The following is a 15,484-nucleotide window of genomic DNA, read 5'->3' as shown; positions in this document are numbered from 1 at the left end:
GTGTGGGTTGTATCAGGTGCTTTGGAAGAGCAGAGACTCTAAAGGACCTTCTGATTCTACCTTCTGGAAACACCCTCGCAGGAAGAGGGTCTCTGGGGTAGTGGGTCATGATTTGGGCTGGAATTGCTGGCTGAGAGGCTGCCGACTCTGCGAAACCCTGTCTGAGGAGGGGAGGGGCTGGTCCCCAAGGGAGGCCAGGGCAACGGGGGCGGGGGGGCCCGCACTTACATTTTCCCTGAAGATGAAGGCCAGGATGGCCGCTGAGAGCTCCGCCAAGAAGATGATGAGGATGAACAGGAAGAACTGTGAAGAGAAGTTCGTTGAGCCCTGAGGGTGGTGGGAAGGGGACAGGCGACTGCTCGCTGATGTCCCTGTCCACCTGTCACACGGTTGACCCAAGGTACCAATTTCATGAGACGAGGGACCCTCACTGCCCTACCTCAGACATTTTTTCATAAGCAGCCTACCAACAAGTCATCTTCAGAGTCAGCAAGCTTATAATACAAATAGGAAAGAGTAAACAAACAAATATGGCTTCCGGGCAAATGGCACCCCTTCCACGATGCCCCTTGTGCAGTGTTCAGCCTGAACAACGTCACCTGGTAGCCCTGGAAGGTGATTGAAGTTGACCTGTTTGGGCCCTCTCCACATGGAAATCTGGAGTTCCTTGGGGACCCCAGACTGGCTCCCCAGCCCCCGTACCCCCAGCGCCACCTCTCCCTGCCTGACCACCTCTCCTTTCCATGAGCAGTGGGGAATTGATGTTGACCTTCAGGCACAATAAAGGAGCAAGACGGGAGGGGAAGTGATGGGCCCATTAACACCGGGAAACACAGGCGCTGGAGTCTGAAATCTAACAGACCCCTCTCTGCCCTACTCACTGCACTTCTCGACGTTCTCCAAATTGTCCACGATGCCTCCTGCCTGGTGGCCACCCCCCCTCTGCCAGGAAGGCTCCTCCCTTCCTCGTCCACCAGCTCCTCATTTTCCAGACCAGGCTCAGCCCAGCCCCTCGCCTGGTGGGAAGCCATTCCTGGGGTCCCCCACATCGCAGTGCCCCCCAGAGATGCCTGCCCAGCAGCTGCTGCAGCCCCCACCTCCCCAATATCACGAACAGAAGCATTCCCCATGCCTGCCAGCGAAGGTGATGGTACACGGCTGCCAGATGGACAAATGATCCCGGACTGACACGCTCACCCTAATGACCTTGTTCTCTGCCACATTGCAGACCACGGTCAGTGTGGGCATTGCTTTGGCTGAGAGCCATGGGAAGAAGGAACAGGAGATGACTTTGCCTTCATCACTCCGCGTTGCAGAAGCCCTCGGCATTTCTGGTCTATGGCCATCCCGGAGCGGTCAGCCCACCTGGAGACCACCAGCAGAGGACCAGATCCCCACTGCCCACGGTTCCTGCACACCCTCCCAGCCCCCACGGCCAGCTGCCCTGAGATGTGCCGGGGCTGGAAGGAGGCGGGAGTCCTGCCTTCAGTGTCAGGACAACTCAGCCTCCTTGCCTCCCTTCATGTGGCTTGGGATAATCATGAAAACTCCTTTGAGCCTCAGTTTCCTTGTCAGTAAAATGGGGATGCTCACATCCGCTCCTGGGACCATCATGGGGAATCCTGAAGTAAGGGGTGTGCACGTTTCTGTCTGTCGTCAGAAGCTGAGCAAAGCTTGTCGCTGAGCCTCCTCCAAGTGTAGAAGGACCTCGGAAGCCAGCTCCCATGGGAGCCCCGGAGGGCCTGGCTGTCAGGGGTTCGCTCAGTGCCGGCTTCCCCACAGACACCCGTTGCTGCTGGCAAGCCCCTGGTACCCCTCCCCTGGATCGCATCTCTTCCAGGTGGAAGAAGGTTTCTGTCGCTTCATCCTCATCCCAGGAAGACCCCAGTCTTATTCCCTCCCTGACTTTGCAGCTCTAACAGCCGCCGCCCTGTGCAGGCCCTGGGGTTTCTCCGAACTGCTTGGGCAGCGGACAGAGAGCCTTGGGATGGATTTCTAGATGGTCTATCCAGGGTGGGGACAGAAAACAGCCCCGAAACCTGTCAATGGCTTCATTTGTTTTTAAATGTCCCACCCCAAGGAGGACGGCTTCACTCCCCGTCCCTAATGGTCTCCTTCGGCAGCGGGCTCACTGGTCAAGCTGCCTCCCACGTGGGCTCCGGCTCACAGACGCTTGGTCGGCTCTCGAAGCCGATGTCCATCCCATGGCCTTTCTCTTTAGCCCACACACTGGAAGAAACAAGCCAGAGAAGGGAATGACTATTCCAAAGGTGGGCAGCCCGAAGATGCCAGAGCAAAACCTTTCCTCTTAATCCGGCAATCTGTTCTGCCTCTTCCCTCTCTGCTGGAAAGCACGTTCGGGACTGGCCTGAGGGATCGACTCTTCTGAGCCCTGGGGGTCTGCTGGGGGCAGAGTCCCCGCCCACCTGGAGGGGAGAGTCCCAGAGGGCCTCCTGTGCCCCGGGGCAGGCTGTCCCCCACCCCCGGCCCCATTGGACTCCCACTGTCCATTCTGCCAACCCCATCAACCCCACTTCCACGAGAGTCTGCCGGCTCTCATCCCCGTGACCGTGAAAGGCCCCAGGCAGGCCTCCTGGCCCTTCCCTGTGGTCGGTGATGGATGGGCGCCGGCCCTGTCTTACACAGCCTGCACGGGACCTCATCCCTGCCCTTGCCCTCTTGGTGGAGTCACTGGCAGTTCCCAGGCTCGCAAAGAGCAGCCCTGGAAATGGTTTCCATCCTCAGTGAGGCGACGGAGCTGGCTCTGGCTACGGATCACAGCTGAGATGGTTAGAAAGTGCGGATGAGCCAGAGCCTAGGCCGTGTGCACGCTGCGTGCTCAGCGGCCCGGGAGCGTGGTGCCCTCCTGGACAGTGAGGCTGGGGGCTTTGCACAAGGCCGAGGCCGGCGCAGCAGAGAGCCGCTCAGAGGGGGGTCAGAACCAAGAAGCAGGCACAGCTTTCCCGAGGGCGAGGGCTGGTGCAGCCAAGTCCCAAGACAGTAATGCCAGCCAGCCCTACTGAGAGCTCACCACTGAGGTGCTGAGGACAGTCCAAGGCTCCTTTCCCGGGGTGCTCTGGGCAGCCTGGTGAAGCCGCCGTGGTTACCACCAACCCCTCCGGTTACCCAGGGGGAACCTGGGACCCAGAGTGCGTAGCACATAGACCCATAAGAGCCTCCAGGTCTGAAGACTTTCTGATGGCCTGTAGGGTTTTCCGTGGACCAACCTAATGCTTTCAGTTTCACATTTGTCAGGTGCTTGCCTGTGCTGGGAACAGAGTTAAGCAAGATGCACATTTTCTCCTTGAGCCGTGGTCACAACACTGCGGCTGGGAAAGCGGTAGCATCATCTCCATTTTACACAAGAGGAACCTAGGTTCAGAGAGGTTAAGTAACCGCCCTCAGGTCACACAGCCAGGAAGTAGCGGAGCAGAGATTAGAACCTAGACTTTTCTGACTCCAAAGCCCATGCCCTTACCACGCCTCTAAGACCACCTCCTCTCTGTCCCTTTATTCCAGGGCTACTCATTGAGCACCTAGTGTGTACCAGGCGCTATGCTAGGCCCTGGCAAACTCATATACACAAGGCAGATGTGGTCCTCAGCAGCACGCAGCTTACGTTGAGCTGAGGTTCATGATTCCTGAGATGCAATTCAAGAATGAGCCTAGTAACTCACTGAAGGAGAAAGGAGGGCTCTCCAGAGGGCGAGGGCCTGCAAATCTCCATTGCCATTGCCATTGTCCCCTCCTGGAGTAGGGTTTCCCCAAGCCCTAGATGCCACTTCTGCCCTCTGGCCTTCTCCCCAGGAAATGACTTCCTCTTGCTTACCAGGGTTACTGCTGGTTATCTGGAGGGGCTCCCCCTGGATCCGGCCACAGGGCTTGTCCTGACGCCCGGGGCCTTCCCAGACTTCCCCTCATGAGGCAGGGCCTTTCCCAGGGGTTTTGAGTTAATCTCGCCTCATCCCATTTGCCTAAGGACACATTTGCCAGTAATTCCCGAACCTCAAATGTCACCATTTTGCTTCGGATGGAAAAATTAACGAAGGGAAGGAAACTGCGATTTTGCCTCCCCCCACAAACATTTCCAGACTTTTCTAGCCTATCTGCCCATGGGCACATTTAGTTTCAGTTCTCATTTCTAACAAGTGTTTACCAAATTTACATCCTTTTTGTGTCATTCAGCTCATTTATGTCTTCTAAGTACACACATCTCAGTTTGCTGTTCTCCTTTCCGACCTAGCATCTTGGTCATCAAAATATAAAAAAAATTTTTGAATCTCTAAATAAAAAGATTAAAAACCTGCTGTGAACGACTCCTAGGCAAGCAACCATGAGAAAGGTATGCCACAAAATGCCCATTACAGGCTGAGATTGTCCTATTGTATGTGAAAAGGGTGTAAAATTGATCGACGGGAGGGTTTGGAAACTGTACCTTTAGAAAAATTGATCATTAGGTGATGTGGTCATTAGGCTGAGGGTGGTGGGGCCCTGGGGTTTCAGCCTCAGCGTGGGGGTAGGGGAGGGGATGCTCTGTTACCCCAACCCCAGCTCTCCCTATCGGCCCAGATGGTCAAAGTCACTCCCTCTAGGTCCTGTTCATGACAAGTCCCCCTTCCTCCCTGAAGGTTGAGGAGCAGGCTGCCAGGCTTCTCGAAGGCCTCCGGCAGCCACGAGGGGTGGGACTTGGTGCCCCTCTTCAGCTGGGACCACCACACGGCCAGTTCTTGTCAGAATAGAGAAGTGGTTCTTCTTATTTTTTGAAGTCATGAGTCTTTTTGAAAACCTTCCAGAAGTCATGGCATCTCTCCCCAGAAACATACATGTTCACACAACATACACACACATATAGACACACACACACACACACACACACACAAGGCTCTAACGTAATATTTTGCACATAATTCTAGGTGAATTTCAGACATGTGAGTCTGTTTTAGGCCTGAGACACAGGGGACGTGGGTCCAAGAGTCCCCCGTCTATGACTCGCACTGAGATCTCAGTCTAATAGGCGCTGGCCTTCAGAGAGGTGAGGAGAGGGATGGGAGGAGAGGGACAAAGGGGAGGCGAGAGGACACAGGGGAAGTAGGGAGAGAGGGGCAGAGACTAGGAGAGCTCAGGAGAAGGATAAGGAGAGGCAGCAGGAATAGAAAGCAGGAGAAAAGAGGCAAAGAGACAGAGGTAGAGAAAGAGCAAGAAAAGAAAAGGATGAACGTAGGTGGGTCTCCTAGATCTCGAGACTAACAGAGAGAAAAGGGAGGACGGAGAAGGTGGCAGAAGAGAGGGGTGGAAGGGGCTGCCTTAAGGACTGGGCCCTGGCCATAGCTGGGACTCAGCTGTCCCTTGGGGGGCTGGAGGGAACCTCAGCTGGTCCCTGGGTCTTGGTCTTCTCCACAGAGACTGATGTGCCCATCTAGTGGCCGGCTCAGAGGCTGCCTGTTTGTGGAGAGGACTTTTGAGACCCCCAGCCTGCTCCCAGCGCAGTGCCCGGGCCTGCCCTCCTGTCTTGGCTTCAGGGATGAGATCCAGGGGGTGGCAGAGCTGAGGCGAAGCGGGAAGAAGAGGGACTGGCATGACGTGGGACCCACATCCCAGCTCCTTTTAAAGTCCCCACGGGCTCCCAAGCCTCCGTGGGCATCCCCCCGGCGGGGGGGGGGGGGGGGCCGCTAGAGAGGGCCTTCCGCCAGGGGGCGCCAACAGGTTTCTTTGTTTCTCTCCAAATGCAAAGTTTGCTGTGTTCAGGCCGCTGAAGGCCAAAAGGGACCTGGGCTCCAGAGTCACACATCTCACAGCTGATTTCACTTCCTGCTTGGGATGTGGGGAATCTCACTGTGACATGAATGGGGGCCCCGTACAGACTGCTCTAATCTGTAGGGGAGTGGGGAGGGTGCGAGGTGCCAGATCTCCACTTCCCAAAGCCACAGGAACAGACACATTGTCCTCCCACTGACCAGCCCACGTCCCTGATCGCCTAACTCCCGACCCCTCCTCCCACTCACCCACAAGGAGCACCAGCACCCTGTCCTGCCCCCACACACTTCCCCAAGCGCGCTGTCTTCACCTGGCCCTGGAGCGGGACTAGGCTCCAACTAGAAGCTCTCCAAGCCCTGGGCACCCACAGGCCCTCTATTGGGGCGGGAGACCCATCCACCAAGGCCAGGAAAGTAGGCAGAGCCCCAAAGGACACAGCCCATGGGAATACGGAAGGCCAGAGAAACAGACCACCCACCGGTGGCCTCATTTGGTGCCAACCTACAGCTAAGCTGCCCCACGGTTTAGCAAGGGAATTCACTAAAGCTCAGAGAAGCTAAGAAACCAAACCCAAGCCCCATCATCAGGTAGGGGACAGAGCAGGACGCACACTGAAACCCAGGCCCACCTGCCGCCCTCTCATCATTCTGCCCCCACCCCCCCATGCCTGTCCACCGGGGACACTCCCAGAGGACTGCCTACCTAGAGTGTGACGGCTGAGTCTCTGCAGTGTAGATACAGCCCCCCCACTCTGCCCTGGGACACCCATGGGTGGGGTGAGGGTGGGCTACTCACGAACAGCAGCAGACACTTGTTCTCCCGGACGGCCCCGCAGCAGCCCAGGAAGCCCAGCAGGAAAAGCAGGCCGCCCATGGCCAGGAGGATGTAGGCGCCCGTGATAAGCAGGGGGTTGGCGGCCACGATCTCCCGGAAGCCGGTGGGGTCCACCATGACCCAGATGCCAATGCCCAGCAGGCAGGCCCCGCCCAGCTGCTCCCAGGGCGGTTTAGGAGCGGGGAGAAGAGGCAGACAAAGTGGGGGGGGGGGGTGGTTAGGCACTCCACATGCACACCGTTCCCCCCACGTGAGGCCCCATGGTAAGCCAGGGAGCCCCTGGGAGCCCCCAGAGAACTGGGCAGAAAACTGATTTGCCAGAGACCAGTGTCCAAGCAATGTTTTTCACTGTTTTGCATTTTCAGGGTTACCCAGATCTTAAGGGCGTCCTCTAAACCCAACCTCTGATCCACGCCGTATCGTGGGCTGCTGGGGATCATGTCCCGGGGAGTTTATTTGCCACTTTTAGAGTCTCCTTAAATGTCAGCGCTGCAGGATAATGAGGTCACTAGTGCAAGCTTTTGATTCCACACTGAGCCCCAGAGGGGGCCCGTGACTTGCTCAAGGTCACACAGCAAGTTCATGGCAGAGCCAGCGCTGAATCCCGGGCTTCTCTGACACAAAGTCCACGGCACACCCTCTGAGGCCTCTACCATGCTAGGGGCTGGGAAAACGTGGACACAAGCTGGCCCCTTTGTCCTCAACAGGAGCTCTCATCAGCGTGGGCTCACCACACTCAACACCGCTCCTCGAAAGCCTTCTTGTTTATGTCTTCGTGTCCACGGCCCATCTCTCCGTGCCTTACTCATCTTTGGAGAGAGGCAGCTTAGTCCAGAGAAAAGGTGGTGCCGCTTGTCAGCTGTGTGACCTTGGGTAAGTGGTTTAGCCTCTCTGAGCCTTAGCTTCCTCATGGGTAGAAGAAGATACAAATTCCCGCCCCCCGCCCCCCCGGCCTAAGGTGACACCAAGGAAGAAAAGCCAGTGTGGGTAGGAATGTTCTTAGCAAGTTTCAGTAAACATTCGGTCCATTTTCCTTGGGGACAGACAAGGACTGGAAGCAGATCTGTTACAAGAGAACAGTTAGGCCTCATCGGGTTTTGAACGGGGTAAAGTATCTGAAATCCCTGTGTGATGGGAGGACCAGAGGCCCCCCAGAGGCCCCCCAGAGGCCCCCCAGAGGTCCCCCAGAGGCACGCGCCAGCAATGCCAGGCTGTGGCTAAGAGCAAACTGGTGAGCTCTGAGGGGTTGAGAGGGGTCCGCAGGCTGGCGGGCAGAACTGCACAGCTTGGGGCTTGGAGCAGGAGACAATATTTTTAGTACAGGGGTCACAGCAGGGGAGTGAAGGAGAGGCTGGAAGGACCCATCACTGGGCAGATTGAAAGAGAAGGCCCACAGGGACTGCTGATTACACAGTCCCCACGGTCGCCCTGTGCCGGGCACCACCTTTCTGCTCCGTCCCTTACAAATGCTCTGATAAAAGCTGCCTTCCTCCTCGTTGCTCTTAAGGTTTTGCGGTTCAACAGTTGTGTGCTGAGGGCTGCTTCAAGGGCACAGACTGAGCTGCCTGAGGAGATACAGCCCCGTTACTGGTGGGGACCCTCAGTCTTGCGTAGGGCCACCCAGCTTGGAAGCTAGGTCCGGAGTTCTCATCTGGAGGGCTCCCTGTGCTTCAGGATTATGGGCAAGGAAGGGACCCCACGAGAGTTGCTGGGATGCATGAAAAAATGGAAGGAAGAGAGAGAAGAGAGGCAGAGAGAGTATTCGTGACCAGAAAGGACCTCTCTTTCCCAGCGACCATGGCCTGGAGGGCATCAGAGGACTTTTACTCACCCACGACCTGGCTGCACTAAGGTCAAAGGTTGAGGTGGGGTCAGGTGGCGGGCGGGGTGGGGGGGGGTTGACTTAAGACTCCAGGAGTGCGGCTTGGCTCCTGGGAGAGGCCAGGGGCCCAAGCAGAGCCTGTGGGGGCTGCCGCCAGCAGGTGGGCTGGGCTACAGGGCGCTGGGCTGGCCATCTGAGCGCTGAGTCTCTGGGCTTTCCAGTACAGAATCCATATGCTGGATGCCGATGGAGCTAAGCTAGAGAGTGCTGGCACATTCCAGGCACTTCCTAAACGGATCTTGCTTAATTTTCAAAAAAACCTGTTGAGGTAGGTAATGAAGGGATGAAGATACTGAGGTTCAGAGAGGTGAAATGTGTTTCTGATCACACAGCTGGTAAGATGCGGAGCTGGCTTTGAACCCCGGCTGCTCCCAGCCCCGGAGAGGTTTCAGATTACATGGGAGGGGGGGTCACAGCGGCTTGGACGGTCAGCTCTGAGGCCTGCAACTGCCCTGGGGCTCAGGGTTGAGGGGGGCTGTCTCAGCTGCCCTCTTCTCCATCCCCTGCTTCTTCCCAACTCTCCACTAGGGGTCTGATCCTGAGGCTGCAGCCAGGACGAAGGCTCCTACCCTTTTGTCAGAGGGCTTGAACCGTCCCAGGGTCTGTACCAAACATCTCTCCGTGACCATGGGCTCTTCGGAGTGGGGCTCTTCGAGTGCCACTGGGGGCCTCTCGTCCAGGAAATTCTGGCTGGCCGGGTCCATTTGCTTCTGGCACTGGCCCCTGTCCTGCCCCCAGGACTCTGCCCAGTGTGACTATTTCTGAGCCACGATCTGTTCTACCTGCCCAGCAGAGGCCTCAGGGGACCCCGGGCACGTTCCAGCAATACTTACAAATATGAAGAAATTGAAGACAAACATCAAATACTTCATGCAGCTCAGACAGTCGCCTTCCATGGTGTTCTACCTGCAAAAGAGCAAGCGCCTCAGTTTCCCTGCTGGGAGACCCCACCTGGAAAGAGCCCTGGCCCGTCCCCCCAGGGGTTCCGAGTGGTCAGCCCTGCCCCTGTGGCCAGTGTTTCCTCTCTGGGAGGTAGCTCTTTACTTCGTGCAACCAGACTTAGGAGTGAGAACTCGGGGAAGCCACCCCGCCAGGGCTCAAGCCTAGTTCCTCCAGTCATTTGCTGTGTGGCTTTGGGCAAATCACTCCACCCCTCTGGAGCTTGTTCTTTCCAACCTGAGGAAGGAGATTAAAAAGAGAAGCTTCCTCCCAGCCGAATCTCGAGGATAGGGGAGTGAATTGGGACAGGGGTCCGAGGTCCACAGGAGTTGAAAATAGCCGGGCCAACCTCCCCCAGCTGGTAAGGGGCGCGGCTGCAGCTCAGCTTGGCCTGAGTCCCGCTCCAGGGGACCCCGGAAGGTGGTCTGCTCTTCTAGGACAGGACGTGGTGCAAAGGGTTCTGGGAATACGTGTTGGGTGGTGTCAAATGTGGGGAAGATGGCACTTTGTTTCTTTCCACGGTTTCCCATCCTCCCTCCAGAGAGAGCTGGGCTCAGTGTGCCTTCCCCACAAATAAGCTTGATAAGTCCAGTTTACCCTGGTCGTCGCCAGGCTTATTAGGATTAATCTACATCATCGTAATCTCCATTTGGGGAGCACCTGCTGTGTGCTAATACTGTGACGAGTGCTTTCCACCTATGATCTCATTTAAATCTCCTAACGGTCAGTGAGGTGTGGGCATTGGTTATGGCAAATTTTCAGGTCAGCCTGGCAAGGTGTATGTGATTATCAGAGAGATTATGGCCACAGAACGTGCAGGAGGCAATGCTAAGATCTGACACTGAAGCCCATGCATGGTGCCTAGGACACGGCGGGCTCAGCAAATCTGCCCCCTCCCCACCCCAGACCATAACCCGATGCCCCTCCCAGCAAGGAAAGCCTCATAGACGGAGCTACACTCGTCTCCTGCACTCCTAGCTCACTGCACTTGGTGATGACAGGACCAGCCCCGCATGGCACTTTGGTCGAGGCAAGCGGGTTTTTAAAAAGTGCATTTGAATCCATGCAGAGAAAAACAGAGACAGAACCTGCCATTGGGGAAGGGTGTGCATAAAAGGCTGGTGCCTCTCCTCTCCTCTCCTCTCCTTGTGGTTTTTGCTGGTGAGCCAAGCATTGACCTTGGCTGGGCAGTGGCCGTGGCACCACTTAAGGCACCTGGGAGTCCATGAGGAAGGTGCTGGGTCAGGCAGGCAAGGGCTCTGGGCCCCAACGGCTTCCCTCCTTAAGTTGTCCGGCTCCTGCCAGCTGCTCTGCTCAGCTGATTGTGGCCGATTGAGGCCAGAGCCGAGCAGGGGACACTGAGGCAGGGCCTAGAACATCCGAGCCAGATGCGCTTTCTTATTTTATTGGGTGGCAGAACCCAATGCATCAGGCGACACCATGACGAACCCAAGGCTGCTCTAAGAGAAAATCAGGCAGTGACCCTGAGCTGAGGGCTCCAGGCTTGAAATCTCCAGGCTCGAAGCCTTTGTGCTTCTGAAGGTGCCTGGCCCAAGGGCTTTTCTTAGATCATGTGAGAGGAGAAGGGGAACAGAGGGTTCCTGGGGTCACCCGGCTGGTCGCCACCCCTGGGAATAAGGACGTGAGCATTTAGTAGGTGTAGGGCCCCATCCTCCGCACTAGACACGTATGAACTCACAACAACCTATGAGATAAGTCCAATCATCATCCCCATTTTCTAGAGAAGGAAACTGAGGCAGGGAGAGGCTAGGTGATTTGCCCAAGGCTGCAGCTGGTGAGTGGGGAGGTTGAGATTTTAACCCAGGCAGTCTAATTTGGAAGAACAAAGGATGGAGGGTGCATGCGTGCATGTGTGTGTGTGTGTGTGTGTGCGTGTGCATGTATGCCTGTATGCCTGTGTGTGTGTGTGTGTGTGTGTGTGTGTGTGTGTGTGAGACTCTTCTTTCCTTCACTGAGCTGTGGCCTGACTTTATGGAGTGTCATCTGCCTCCAAAGCTAGAATCTGGTGACACCACCCACTCCATCCAGGGATCTTTCAAGCACCCCCAGCCTCTCTGCTCCCACCTCCTCTCTCTCACCCAGATGTGGCCTCGGCCAAGGCCTGGTCTCCCTACTTCCAGACACTCCCCTTCCAGCCAGTGATCCCAGAGGGGCCTTTTGGCAAGGCACGTCGTGTCACATCATGTCCCCCGCTAACTGCCTAGGCTCTCCAGGAGACCAGCCACCCCCTGCCTGTGGACAGGAGGGCCTCCAAGACTCCCACGGCCACCTTTTTTTCCTCTGTCTGCCCTATCGCCAACATCAAAGGACAGTCCCCTGAGCTCACTTAGTGCCTCCACTCAAGCTAATCCCTTCTGCTGGGACTGCCTTTCCACCTCCTCCCTTCCCACCTAATCCCTGTTCATCCCTCAAGGCATCACCTCCTGCCCTGACAGCCCCCCCATCCTGTCCCTGTCTTCGCAGTAGCTCCCACGGCCTCTGCTGATCTCCACCGCTGCCCCCTCCACACACACACTGTGTAGCATTACGTCACCAGCCTGGAGGCGTGGGATGGCAGCTGTGTCCTCCTCCTGGGACGCAGCAGGGATTGGTACGTGGTCTGGATTGCACAAAACCCGGCCACATAGCGAACGTTAATTAAACAGCCTGGGCAGGAAGCCTGGTGCGAGGCTAAGGGCTTTGTGGGCAGTGCGTCTTTGTGTCCTCCGACCCCTCCAGCAGTTAGAAAGAGGGGGGCATGAGGATCCACACAAGCAGGGGGCCTCCCAACTTCCTCCTTTCTTCTCTCTGCTGTGCCCTCCAGAGTGAGCACAGTCCCCACGTGGCTCCTTCTGATGTGCCATTGGCCTGTCTTTCTCTCCAGATCTCCCGATTGGCAGGATCAGGAAGACCTGGCCCTTCCTTTGTCCTGGGACCCATCCTCCCAGTGGGTAGTGGGAGGGCTGACATTCCGTGGGGACCCCCAGGTCTGGCTGGCTAGCTATAGAGCCAGCCTGTCTTCCGATTGGTCTGCGCCTGGGCCCACCTGTACTTGACCATCTTGACCCTCATCCTTAATTGTGGTCATCTCTGTCTCCTCCATCAGCCCTCAGCCCAGGCTCCCTGCCTCCAGAGCAGCTCCCCAGGAGGCCGTCTCCAGGCCCACCTACAGCAGTGCCCCTCCTCCATCTCCAGCCTTCTAGAAACAGCATGTCACCTGAATTTAAACATGGTGGTTCTGAGCATAGGCTCTGGAGTTGAACACACCTGGGCTCCAATCTTGGTTCTTTATCTTTCTACCACCATGTCTTTGCTAAATGACCCAAACTCTGGGAGCCTCAGTTTCCTCGCCTGCAAGAATGGACATCAAGGGCCCACATCGCGGCATGTGGTGAGAAGTCAGTGCCTTGCTGGCCTGGAGCGGGGTGGACAGCTCTTCCCACAGTCACACCAACCCAGCAGGTGTATGGGCCTCCCGGAGCTCAGGACCCCAGGACAGTGCCCTAAACCCTAGGCGCTGCATTCCGACCCCCTCTCCCTTTGGTATCAGGCTGACCCAGCTCCACACGTCTGCTGAGACTCGGCATTCTCATGTGCCAGCTCCACAGAGCGCGTGCCCGGACTCTTTCAATGACCCAACAAAGTGCGAAGCACTGTCCATTGTACAGATGAGAACACCAAGGCTCAGGGAAGCCAAGCGACCTGCCCAATATCCCAGGGCTTGTAAGCACGCCGCTCAGCCCACTCCAGATCCTGTGCTCCACCGGGTTCTGGGGGCAGCTTTCAGATAGAGAGAAGGGCAGAAGGAGCACTGGACTGGGAGTCCAGAGCCCGAGCCTCCTGCCCTGTAAGTCACTTCCTCTCTCTGGCCTCAGCATCTCCCTCTGCAAAACGATGGAGCAGTTTCACGACTTGTCAGTTCCTTTCATCAGGCTTGAACTTGTACTGGATGAGCCTCTGGAGGGCAGAAGGGATGGCCCAACTAAGACGCTGGTTGTCTGCAGGGGTCCAGGCTCTAGCAGGCCCCTCCTCAGCCCACCGAGGCAAAGCTGCTCTCCATGGCAGGGTCTGGCTTTGGCTGGCTCTGGCTTTGTAGCAATTAAGGGGCATAATAAATATGGCAGCTCATAAACGGGCTACCTGTATTTATTACGTACCGTGCTCGTTACAGATTACATCTCATGGGTAGCTTGCGGCGTGCTGGGCTCCCAGACAAATGCAGTAAAAGGAGTGTGTCTCCTGGGAAGAAGAGCCTCTGACAACCTCAGAGGTGAGCAGGTAGAAAAAGAGACGATGGGAGCCAGAGGGTGGAGGGAGATCCAGAGGCCAAGTTTCCACTCCATGGTGAGGGGTGTGAGTGGAGAGAGGGTGTTGGGGCCTGACCAGGGATTGAATCCCACCCCACCAAGCCTAGCTGGTGGCGGGGGGCAAGTTCCTAAACCGTATACATCTGCATTTCTTTGTCTTTAGAATTAGTATAAAAAATAATGCTTTCCACGCGATGCATGGGAAATACAGAGCGCGGGGCTCGGCACATGGCCACTGACACTAGAACAGCCAGTTATCAGCGGGCGGATATTAAATTCTTACCATGGGCCAAGGGATATGCACAATCTCAATCCTCCTAAAGTTCCAGGATAGAGGTAATGTCATCTCCACTTATCAGGTGAGGGCACTGAGGCTCAGAGAGGTGCCGTCACTCATCCAAGGTCACACAGCAGAGAAGTGCCTGAGCCAGGATTTGAACCCATGTCTGTCTTCATCATCATTTTCGAGAAGTGCTAATTCCCTTAGCCCCCTTCACCTACCCTCCTCCACAATTCAAGCCTGTCTTCATACCTCCAAGGCCACCTCATTTCTCCCTGTCCAGGGCAATCAGCCTTCTGGGTCATTAGCCACCGCCAGGGTGAAGTCACAAGACCAATGCCTGTCAGTTCCACCTGCCACCAGCCGTTTCTGAGTGTGGGACACATCTCCTGAGCCAACTAGCCGGACAAGAGGGACAGACCAGGGAACCCCTGGTCCCTGCCTGCGTCCAGTGAGAGCTCCACTCACCCACAGTACCTTTGGAAGTTCAGCGAATCACAGCCCAGTTCCCTAATTTACTTCAAAGGAGGGTGGGGACAGAGACAGTCTCCGGAAGGTTGGGTCGAGAAGAATCGTGAAACTAAGAGGTCCAAGGGCTTAGCTGTTTCTCAGAAATGGTGTTCAAAGGCACTTATGAAGGAGCAAGGGAGGTCTCTCTGCTGAAGGGAGAAGATACACCCTCCCTAGGGCCCGGGGGGGAAAGGCCCACTGGGGTTTCCTCAAATCCCTGGAGGTGACAGGGACCTGGTGGGGAGCCTGGCCCTTCCACTTTCCAGCCTCGCAGCCTTGGACAAGCACACAGCTTCTCTGGGCCTTTGCTTTCAGATCTGTGAAATGGGGCCAGGAATGCTGGCCTCCTCAGGAAATTGTCTGGACCGAAGATTGAACGGGCACGGATGCAGAGCTCCTGGCACCACGCCTGGCACTCGATAGCTCTGTCCCTTCTTCCTTCCCTGCCCCCCAACCCCCCACCGAGGCGGCTTCTCCCCTCCTACTCTCCCAGACACCAATACACAGGCCAAGTTCCCCACATAAGGACAGGGGAGGACTCAGATATGGAGGAGGATTTCTGAGTGGGGAGAGTGGTTCTCAAACAGGATTCCCTGAGACTAACAATTTCCTAAAGCTATTTTCAGGATTGCGAATAAACACTCAGAAATCATCTGCTCTGTACCGGCTGCCTCAAGGGGCAAGTAGCTTGGGTTTTGGGGGAAATTAAACCAGCCCAGGGTGGGGACCCTACATCTTGGGTTGTTCAGAAGTTCTGGCCCCCCGCTATGTATGACTTTGCCGGACAAAAATGCAAGAGAAACTTGCAGTGTATACCTAGGAAATGACTTGGTAAAGGCGGCACTGTTTGATAGAGACAATCCTTTTATGTCTTAGGGCCCAGAGGGATGAATTGTGGGGGTCGAAGTTTTAGGCAGACTCGGCTTCGTGTGCGTTCAACTCCCCACGTGCAGGGGAGTGGGCGAGGAGCTGCGGTCC

General features: G+C 56.3%; 1 protein-coding gene across 4 annotated transcripts in view; it reads right to left on the bottom strand.

Moving 5' to 3' along the window:
- Window positions 1-15,484, bottom strand: part of TSPAN18 (tetraspanin 18) — a 174,431-nt gene that overhangs the window by 8,791 nt on the left and 150,156 nt on the right. For all 4 annotated transcript variants that reach the window (XM_032840686.1, XM_032840682.1, XM_032840684.1 and 1 more), the window contains 3 exons: window positions 9,304-9,376; window positions 6,550-6,744; window positions 229-303 (listed from right to left, as the gene is read on the bottom strand). In XM_032840686.1, coding sequence (XP_032696577.1) covers window positions 229-303; window positions 6,550-6,744; window positions 9,304-9,366 — 333 coding nt within the window. In that variant the 5' untranslated portion in view covers window positions 9,367-9,376. The remainder of the gene's footprint in view (window positions 1-228; window positions 304-6,549; window positions 6,745-9,303; window positions 9,377-15,484) is intronic.

The sequence above is a fragment of the Lontra canadensis genome, unplaced genomic scaffold (genome assembly GCF_010015895.1).
Source record: "Lontra canadensis isolate GAN:19392208 unplaced genomic scaffold, GSC_riverotter_1.0 scaffold115, whole genome shotgun sequence".
Lineage (NCBI taxonomy): Eukaryota > Metazoa > Chordata > Mammalia > Carnivora > Mustelidae > Lontra > Lontra canadensis.
The sequence above is the reverse complement of the archived record's forward strand: the minus strand, read 5'-3'. Positions and strand labels throughout refer to the sequence as shown.